This window comes from Natator depressus, chromosome 11 (assembly GCF_965152275.1).
Source record: "Natator depressus isolate rNatDep1 chromosome 11, rNatDep2.hap1, whole genome shotgun sequence".
NCBI classification, from domain to species: domain Eukaryota; kingdom Metazoa; phylum Chordata; order Testudines; family Cheloniidae; genus Natator; species Natator depressus.
In genome coordinates, this window is record NC_134244.1 from 68,484,289 (window position 1) to 68,494,309 (window position 10,021).

At 41.5% G+C, this 10,021-nt stretch overlaps 1 protein-coding gene across 1 annotated transcript in view; it reads right to left on the bottom strand.

Annotated features, from left to right (window-relative positions):
* The window catches only part of RAMP1 (receptor activity modifying protein 1), a 122,533-nt gene extending 115,278 nt beyond the window's left edge, over positions 1-7,255 (bottom strand). Inside the window, exons 1-2 of the mRNA XM_074968118.1 lie at positions 7,151-7,255; positions 6,652-6,811 (exon numbers count right to left, since the gene is read on the bottom strand). Of these exons, the coding sequence (XP_074824219.1) occupies positions 6,652-6,703 (52 nt within the window). The 5' untranslated portion in view covers positions 6,704-6,811; positions 7,151-7,255. The remainder of the gene's footprint in view (positions 1-6,651; positions 6,812-7,150) is intronic.
* Between the last annotated feature and the right edge of the window lie 2,766 nt (positions 7,256-10,021).

Sequence of the window (10,021 nt, forward strand, 5' to 3'; positions counted from 1 at the left end):
AGATCATTTGAAACTCTTATACTTAGCTGAAGGATCTACCATGCAAGACAATATTGTGGTAGTAGGTCCTGGATAGTTTAACCACCAGCTACTGTAATACAAATAAGAAATTATGGCAACTGATTCACAAATAGTACCGGAGCATCCATCAAATAAAGCTACAGCAAGCTCCACTTCCCCTGACAGCCTGGATGAATTCTCCTGTGGTGTTTTCAGTATCGCTGTTTTTGCTAACGAGGGTACAGTACACGGCAGATATTGGCATTGTAAAATATTAATTGGCCTTTTCAAGAACTGAATTTTGTTGAGCCTCTGAGCTATCAAGTCTCAGTATGTGTTTCTTGGGAGATCACTGATTGGCTGAAGACGGTTCTGTGAAACCAATGAGATTGAAGCTTTCAGCCAAACCATTTTATTGCATGCATCCATTCCAGCTACCTGACTGGCTGAACGTCCCAAACCAATTTATAATTGTCCTGGTCCCTGCCTTAGTCTTCCAAATGGTGGAGCTGATCCTGTGAAGTACCGAGTGCCCTCAACCCCCATTAAAATGCATATAACAGTTGATGGGGGGAGGGGTAAGGCCACACCGCACATTGCAGTATCAGGATTCATCTTTGCTCAGAGGACAGGTCATCATGTGGAGTTTTTTTCATATGGTTTTGTTTTATAAACTCAGCTTTGTAAGACTAGCAAAAAGAGGAAGGATGGTCCAATGATTAGCATGCTAGCCTGGGCCTGGGGGGCCTGGGTTCAATTCTCTGCTCCACCACACGCTTCTTGGGTGACCTGGGGCATGTCTCCATCTGTGCCTCAGTTTCCCATTTTATAATGGGGATAACATCACTTCCCCACTACACTGGAGTCTTACGAGGGTAAATACATTAAAGATTGTGATGTGCTCAGATCCTGTAGTAATGGGGCCCATATACCAAAATATTAGATAGATAACAAAAATTATGCCTACTCTGAATTTGATACAACAGCAACAGATGGCTCAAAGGACTGATGACAAAGGATGGGCAAACTTATTTTGAACCCACTTGAACATTAGAGGTTTGACAGTTTGACTTGACTGTTACTAGGCTCACATTCTGTTAAGGACAGACAGTGGGGAAAAAAGGAGTAGACAAAAAAAATGGGTATAAAATGGATCAGAAACCAGTCAGAGTGAAAAACAACGAGAAACAGATTGCAGAAAGGAACAGAGAGAGGAAGGGGAAGTTTGGCATAAAAATCCATTTTGGGATTGTTCTCTCAATACATAGCATAGATTTTTTTTTTTTTTATTGACTCACTTTGATTAAACTACTGCAAAAAAAGTGATTCTTAAACTTGCACTAGGTTTTGTGCCGTTTGAGAGTTTGGCAAAAGTTTAACTCCATTTACTTCACCAACCCCTAGGTCAAATCAGACCTGACAGTATCACCACCAAATGTCTGTTTGTTGCTCTATATGAAATGACCTAGTGATCTCAATCTAATTCCTTATGTCCACATTTTGTTAACAACCATTCACAGTTGGCAGAAGAAAGCCAAGGCTTGAATGTATACAATTGTCATTTCACATCTAAACGGGATCTGGTCAGAATGGGATGCTTCTGTTTTACAGATAAAGAGAGGACTTTAGTTTCTATCGCATTCACTCTGGCACCTTTTGCCAGCGCTAAATTCATGCTTTGGAGTTGTTTTTAAAATGTAAACAAAGAATATGATGCCAAAAATCTACAGTGATTAATGCTAGTCACTGAAGTGTAGAACTGACAGATGTGGACTTAGTTTTACAAAAAGTATCACAAACGAATTTCAGGAAAAACAAATATATGGAAGTCACAACTGTGTACAGATATGCAATGTAGTGGTTTTTATATAAGGACATTGGGCAACAGTGTTTTAAATAAGTGCAATATACCCTAATACGTAGAGATCTTTGGGTGAAAATGTGGTCTGATAAGTTAGCAAGCACACAAAAAGACTACACTGAACCAAGGTCTAGTCAAATATCAGTAATTCATATTCGCAAATATGTCACTAGAAAATTTCACTGGTAATCAGAGAATAATCAACTTGCTGAATTCTATTCAGACGTAGAGCTGGTCAAATATCTCAAAGCATTAACAGAATAAACAGTTTGATGAATATCCATGAAATATATTTAATATAGTAATTGATACTATTCTACCAGCCAGAGTACCGTATCTCCTTTTTTTAAATTAAGAATTAGAGCTGGTAAAAAATTCTTTCATCCCTCCTCCCCTTCCCTGCCGCCTCCCCCAAAATGGCTTTTTAACAAAGCACATTTTTGCCAAAAGTTTCCATGTTAATAAAAAAAAAAAAATCAAGGTTTTGTCAAAAATGAAAACTTCAAAGCAAAAAAAGATTCAGTTTCCAGCTTTTTCTTTTTTTGATGAAACCCCCAAAATGTTCTATAATTTTTTTTCATTTTTGTCAAAAAAAAATAAGCAGGAAAAAAATCATTTCTCAACCAGCTCTATTAAGTCTATTTATCTGTTGTAAGTGTCTATAAACCATTCTCATTTAAATACATAATATCCCAAGATCTGGTTTCAGATCTACAGCCAGTTACTATGGTAAAAAGAACTTGCTACAGTTTAATAATAAATCAAAATCTGCATTTTCATAATTCCAAGATCTTCTCAAGTGTAGAATTAGAAAATCTATAATGGATTTTACTCCAGCTGAAAGTCTGAAAAGTGTCTGTCCCATTCTTAATGATAATTTACAAGGCTTCTAATTTCATTCCAGGTCATGGTATTTGTTAGTCATCCGCAGTCTTAAGGGCACTTACACAGAAGAGATTAACGTATCAGTATTTAACGGATATTTAGTTCAACAACATTGCAGAGTTAATTGATGTCATTAAATTGCTCAAAGCCCAGCAGATTCCTGCTAGTCGATGTTAAGCAGGCTACCGCCCCATCAGTGCACAATCAAATGCAATCACCACTTTAGTTAACTATACAGAACTGGGAGCTATTGATATAATCTGTAAACTGGAACAGATTACGTTCCAGAGAGGTTTTTACTTTTAAGAACTGAACCCATTTTATTTTTGTTTTTCATCTGTAGGAAGCCTATAGGAAACAAGGCAGCCCAATTTTAACTATAAGGGTAATTAACCAGTGGAACAGCTTACCTAGAGATCTGGTGGATTCTCCATCACTTTAAGTCTTTAAATCAAGACTAGATTGCTTTCTAAAAGATATGCTACAGCTCAGAGATTATTGTCTTCATGTAGAAATTACTGGTTGAGATTCTGTGGCTGTGTTTTGCAGGAGGTCAGACTAGATGACCATTTTGACTATTTTGACCATTTTGTTTTAAAATCCAAATATCTACTTAGTTACTCATTTCAAGGCCCTTGTGAGAGGTGACTATAGACATCGACAAGGTATAAAAGCTCAGAACCTTTATCGATAGCGATAAAGGTTCTGCAGGTCGAATTTTACCCACGGTTACATTTGTGCAGCCCCATAAATGCTTACATGGAGTTGTCCAGGTGTAACTGAGGGACGAATTGGGCCTGCATAACCTTTATTACTGGCAATGGTACACAGTCTGGAGAGAACACAATTCACTTTCTCATAGCTATGTTAGTTCTGCAGGAATGATAATATAAGCTTATTTTTATCACTACTGTAAACAGTTGCCTCAGGATACAAACAGGTATCAGATCTGCTGAGTGAGAATGTGATTATTTGTAGAAAGTCCGTGTTCTGGTCACTACTGTTTTGGAAGGGCTCATATCTGAAAGACACCTGAGCAATCATCTGCATCGTGCTCAAATGTATTTGGCATGGGAAGAAGGGCTGAGTTGACCCTGCCAGGATTTGCACCTATGGTGCTGTGTGTAACCTATGTTTACACAGTTGGGAGAGCTTCCCCCCTCTGGGGCAGTGTTGCTGGAACACATAGTTTTACAAGTCAGCTACTGGTTTTCAGCTAACAGAGCTGGATCTTTTAGCTCAGGCAACAGGGGCTCATATGCTTTTGAATCCAGAGGTCCGAGGTTCCATCCCCATAGCCAAGGTGTCACATGACATATGTAGGAAAGCTATTTCAGAACCAATGCTTAAATTGCTGTACACTACCACACCCTCCATCTAACCGAGCAGAGACGAATATCATATAAATATGTGCAACAAAGGAATCCCATAGATGAGCATAACCAAGAGATAATACCTGGTAACTGAACAATAAACAACAGCTTCAATGTAGGCAGGTTTTACATAGTGGACTTGAGGCTTTTCAATCAGTTGTCTAGATTGGCGACTTTATGGCCAGGATGATTTTATCAAAGGGCAATGCTAACTCTAGAATAATAAATGACATGTGGAGGTCCAATTCCGTGAGATGAAGTGACGTTAATTAGAGGCTCAGCACTTTGTATGATTGGGCCCAACACATGCATAGTACTGTCGCTGATTTAGCTTGGTTTTAGCATCTTGTCATAATATTCAATTTCAGATTTTCTAGAATATAAAACAAAGCTGCAGTCAACACATTATTGACAGTTTTCTTAACATCAGCTTTGATAAAGACTGACAAGCAGATTTCTAGTCTAAAAATAAAGCATCAGAACAACTGTCCTGGGTAAATAAGAATGACTATGTATGGGCAGTAATGTTAGGGTTCACTGTGCATTTTTTATACCACAGTTTCTGAAAAGGACAACTTACTATTTAGTCATGTACAATGAGGATGTCTCTAAAACTAAACATGGAGAAGGAGTTTTGCCTAACTTGTGCTGTCTACTATTTCCTTGTGAATAGTCACAAGCTAAAAAGTGGTAAATAGTTAATTACGCTGTACAGATAAGACAGCTCAATACATTATTTACTAGGGTTCTGAGGAGGAAAACAACAAGGAAGAACTGAAGGCAGGAAAAATGGATTTCCACATTTCCTCAAATAATCCTTAGATTTTTGTATTTCAAGTCAGTATCACAATGATTCTAATATGGCTCTTCTTTGAATATTTGAGTAAACTAAAATAAAAATATTCGTTATTATAAAGAATACCAGATAGATTATTCTTCAAAGCTTTTTACCACAGACTTTCAGGTACTTATGGTAAAATAACAGACTAGTTTCTACCTGTTGCAGCTGTAATTCTGTTAACAAGAACATGGAGAGACACATGATGCCACATGAAAATAATTAAGCAAGAAACAGAAAGAATTACCAAACAAACTAATTTTAAAGAGACAGACCTAAAATGAACTATATACTATGGAATCCTAGTCTTAGGGATATAAACATTTCTCAAAACAGGTCATTCCAGTTGGGCCCTCTAAATGCATAGGTGTCAGAAATAGAGACATAGGGGAGACAACTGTAGAACAATATAAATATTTGAGAAATTTTTACAATGAAAAGAACTGTAACCATAGCCTGCTTTAGAAAGCAGACCTTCCTTCAAGTAGAAAATGACACCTAAAGCAGATTGATCCAAGTGGCATTACCAGCAGACATGTTGGGAGCCAAGTTAAACATTTAGTTTCAATTCCATGTTATTTAGAATGATTTCTAATTTTAATCTCTATTTAAATAGATACGCTGCGTTCATTACATGCTTTCAAAATACAACACAGACATTTTCGCACTTAGACTGCAGTTAAAAGTAGAGGATTGTCACTTACTGAAGTTACAATGCATAATGTAAAATGAGAATGGTACCAAATATTAGTGTTTAGCACAAAAGATTAACTAAAGTATTTTTATAGCACATTTGCAAAGGGAGAGATTTTCCTGTGGCCAGGTTTCAATGCCATGACTCCCCACTTAATCAGGATAGAGATGGCAGGACAGTCCAGCCAAGGCTTCATTAACTGAGTAGAGAAAGCAGAGATAAGTACACATTTTTCTGAATGGTATCCCTTCAGAAGTTAAAAAGTGAAGAGTTTTTGCAATTACCTATTGTACATAAACATACTGTGGGGGGAAATTGTTTAACTGGGTATTTAACAGGCAGCTATCAGTGTTTCCACTGGACATTACTTTGTAGTTACGACAGCGAGTGGGCATTGGGCATAGGAATACACATGTTGAATAACCGACTACTGTTGTATCCCCACGTTTTGGTTTACTAGTAAATTGTGACTCAGCGCAAACTCATCACACAAAGCGACCCCAGAACCGCAAGAGGGTTTGTTTGGTTTTGCCTCCAGTGAGCCTGTTTCACTAGCTTTCCCGCTTGCTCAAACCAGCGAATTAAACAAATTAACATTAAGATCCACCGCGACAACAGCAAAACAGAGTGAAGTCAACAGAGGATCAACATTCTGCAAAGCAACCCGCTGCCCAGCAATCTGCAGCAAAGGGGGCTGCAAAAGCACCGAAGTTGTTCATTAATCTCACACCCCAAGTTACAGAAAGCTGGCAACATGCCCAATACAATGTAGCAGGCAATCAGGACCTTGGGTGCAAATTCTTTCCGTCCCATTAATTAGTTTATGTTTCCTTTATTAGGATGGATCAGATTCCCGGGTGATGAGCTCTGCCGGTGGCTCTTAGCCTCCATTCCTCGCAGCTACAGGGCCAGCGCCAAGCCAGCATAAACTCCTTTACACACACATGCACGCCGCAGCCAGGTCCCAAAGGGCGCAGACCAAACAAAGGCATGCACTTACCTAGGACAAACCAGAGGAAACGTCTCGGGATGAAAGTCATCTCCAGAGCCATGATGCAAATTATGCCACAAATCTGACTTCGAATCAGCCTACCCCGAGCCACGGGACCGGCGCGGGCGCCCCATCAGAAGGAAAGAGACAGCGGTGGGGAGATCCTGCCCTGCCGAGTAATTAAGAGCAAAATAACACACACCCCCGCCGTGAAGCCCCCCCAGCGCGCCGCAGGGGAGCAAGCCGCCCAGCTGCAGCGCCCGGGGCAGTCGCCGCAGCTGGGACCGCGCAGGGCGGAGCGCTGGTTCGGCTGCCCCCGGCCCCTCGAGTCCCCGCGCAGGCTTCGCCGCGGCTGGCGAGCCGATGCCCGGCTCCGGGGCTGGGCGGCCGCTGCGCCTGCGAGCCCGGGCCGAGGGAACGTGCCCCGCAGCGGGCAGGGTCGGTGTGAGGCGCAGCCCGGGGAGCGCCGCGCGTGAAGATCACTGGGCGGATCCAAGTTTAGACCAACCTGAGCCTTTAAAAATAGCCGGACCGACGCCGGCAGCTGCGCCAGCCGTTTACAAGCCAGGCCGGCGGCTCCGTGAGCGGGCGCTCCCAGGTGCAGGCGAAAAGCCGGGGGGCCAGCCCCCCAGCGGGGAAAGGCGCGAGGGGAGGTACATGAACGCTACGGGGGAGGGAGATCCAGCACAGGACGGGGCTGGAAGGCTGCCACGGAGCGGCATTGAGAAAACTGGTTCTGTTTCATACGTGGGAGCGTGATCCTACTTGTACAAACTTCCCCCAGCGCTGATGCCATCTCCACAGCGGGCTGTGCGGCCAGCCAGCCTCGGGCGGGATTGGGGCACCGCAAACGCGCCCATGGGAAGCTGTGATCTTACAGCCTCTCCGCGTGTGGGGGGGTTTCCGGATATATAATCATTACCGTCAATAACTTTCGCAAATAACCATTTCACGCATTCCATTCCACTTTTCGCCTCCATTATTATACAGTCCCATCCCATCGCCACGCTTTTTTAATAACGGTATCAAAGTTGTGGCGCACATTCAATATTGTTCCTTAGCAAGTAAATAACTCACCCTGATTCGGCCCCCACAACTGAATTCTTACCCCTAAAACCATCTGGCCCTACGGTGTCATCCCACTTCTAAGTAGAACCCAGCCCTGTGACTCAACAGAGTCCTGCCTAAATCCTGATGGCTAAATCATGTCCATAACTAGATAAAAATTACCTACCCTTTGCATTTGCCTAAAAGAAAAGAGGGGACCTTGATATGTTATGTCTATGTAGTACTGTCTGGTCGTGTAGCTTTGAGGAGCTGAAAAACTGCATAATTCGATTTCAGATCCTGTGAAGCATGTGGTATTTGGGAACATGTACATGCTGCAAATCATTTACCTTCTTGTCTTTTCATTTTTGTGAAAAATCAATTTAAAAAAAAATCACAAAATGTAACATAGCTCCTCCAGCTGCTAAAGGCTGATGGTGCATTGGAGTTTTCCACCACCGATAAACCATTTAAAACTGTAATTTAACATTTATAGTCCGCTTAAGGAAGAGCCTTTGTGGTAAATGTTTAAACAAAGACCACCTCATTTTTAACAAAAAGATAGGCAAACCCTTGTCACTAAATTATGTTCACATATAGTGGCTTTAATATCGGATACTTTCCTTGATTCAATTGAAATTTGTCTTATCTGGCATCAAGTGAAAACTGTAACTGTACTTGAGGGTAGGTGACATAAGAACAGCCATACTGGGTCAGACCACAAGTCCATCTAGCCCAGTATCCTGTCTTCTGACCGTGGCCAATGCCAGGTGCCCCAGAGGGAATTAACAGAACAGGTAATCAAGTGATCCATCATCTGTCACCCATTCCCAGCTTCTAGTAAAACAGAGGCTAAGGACACCAGCCCTGCCTATTCTGGCTAATAGCCATTGATGGTCCTATCCTCCATGAACTTTAGTTCTTTTTTGAACCCTATTATAGCTTGGACTTCACAACATCCTTTGACAAGGAGTTCCACAGGTTGTGTGTTATGTGAAGAAATACTTCCTTTTGTTTGTTTTAAAGCTGTTGCCTATTAATCCCCTAGTTCTTGTCTTATGAGTAAATAACACTTCCTTATTTACTTTCTCCACACCAGTCATGATTTTATAGATCTCTATCATATCCACCCTTACTCATCTCTTTTCCAAGGTGAAAACTCCCAGTCTTACTAATCTCTCCTCAGATGGAAGCTGTTCCATACCCCTAATCATTTTTGTTGCCCTTTTCTGAACCTTTTCCAATTCCAATCTCTCTTTTGAGATGGAGCAGCCAGGTCTGCACACAGTATTCAAGATGTGGGTGTACCATGGATTTATAGAGCTGCAGTATATTTTCTGTCTTATCTACCCCTTTCCTAAAGATTCCCAACACTGTTAGCTTTTTTGACTGCCACTGCACATTGTCTGTTTTCTGAGAATTATCCGCAATGACCCCATCATTTTATATGTATAGTTGGGATTGTTTTCCAATATGCATTGCTTTGCATTTATCAATTTCATCTGCCATTTTGTTGCCCTGTCACCCAATTTTGTGAGTTCCCTTTGTAACTCTTCACAGGCTGCTTTGAACTTAACTATGTTGAGTAGTTTTGTATGATCTGAAAATTTTGCCACCTCACTGTTTACCCCTTTTTCCAGATCACTGAACATCATTGGTCCCAGTACAGACCCCTAGGGTACATCATAATTTACCTTTCTCCATTCTGAAAACTAACCCTTTATTCCTACCCATTGTTTCCTATCTTTTAACCAGTTACTGGTCCATGAGAGGGCCTTCCCTCTTATCCCATGAGAGCTTACCTTGCTAAAGAGCCTTTGGTGACACTGAATATACGCCCACAAAAATAGCACATTCATAGTTTCACTCATTTAGGAAAAAGAAAAGTTAGACGCTTGGAAAGATCTTCAGTGTATTTTGGGCAGCAAAATCCTTTGCTCTGCTGCCATCTGTTGTAATATGAGGAAACCTGCTAGCTTGGAACCAGTAAATAAAGTCACACAACACTCAACGTAAGGCAATCATTTTTGAAGGTTTCTGAGAGTAGTTAGTGCTCCACCTTATAGAGAAGTCCCAACACCACAAATTGTTGGGGGTCACTTATTGAATAACTATGGGGGGGGGTCTATAATCCAGTTGAAGTCAGAGAATCTTTTCATTGACTGCAGCAGCCTCTGGATCAGTCTCTTACACCTAGAAGGGATCCAGAACCTATACCCCATTGCAGGCCAAAGTGCTCTACCTCAACCGGACAGAACTGCTCCATCTTTGAGGCTGGGTTGCCCAACCTATGGCCCAGGCCGTACGTGGCCCACTAGAGCATATCATAATT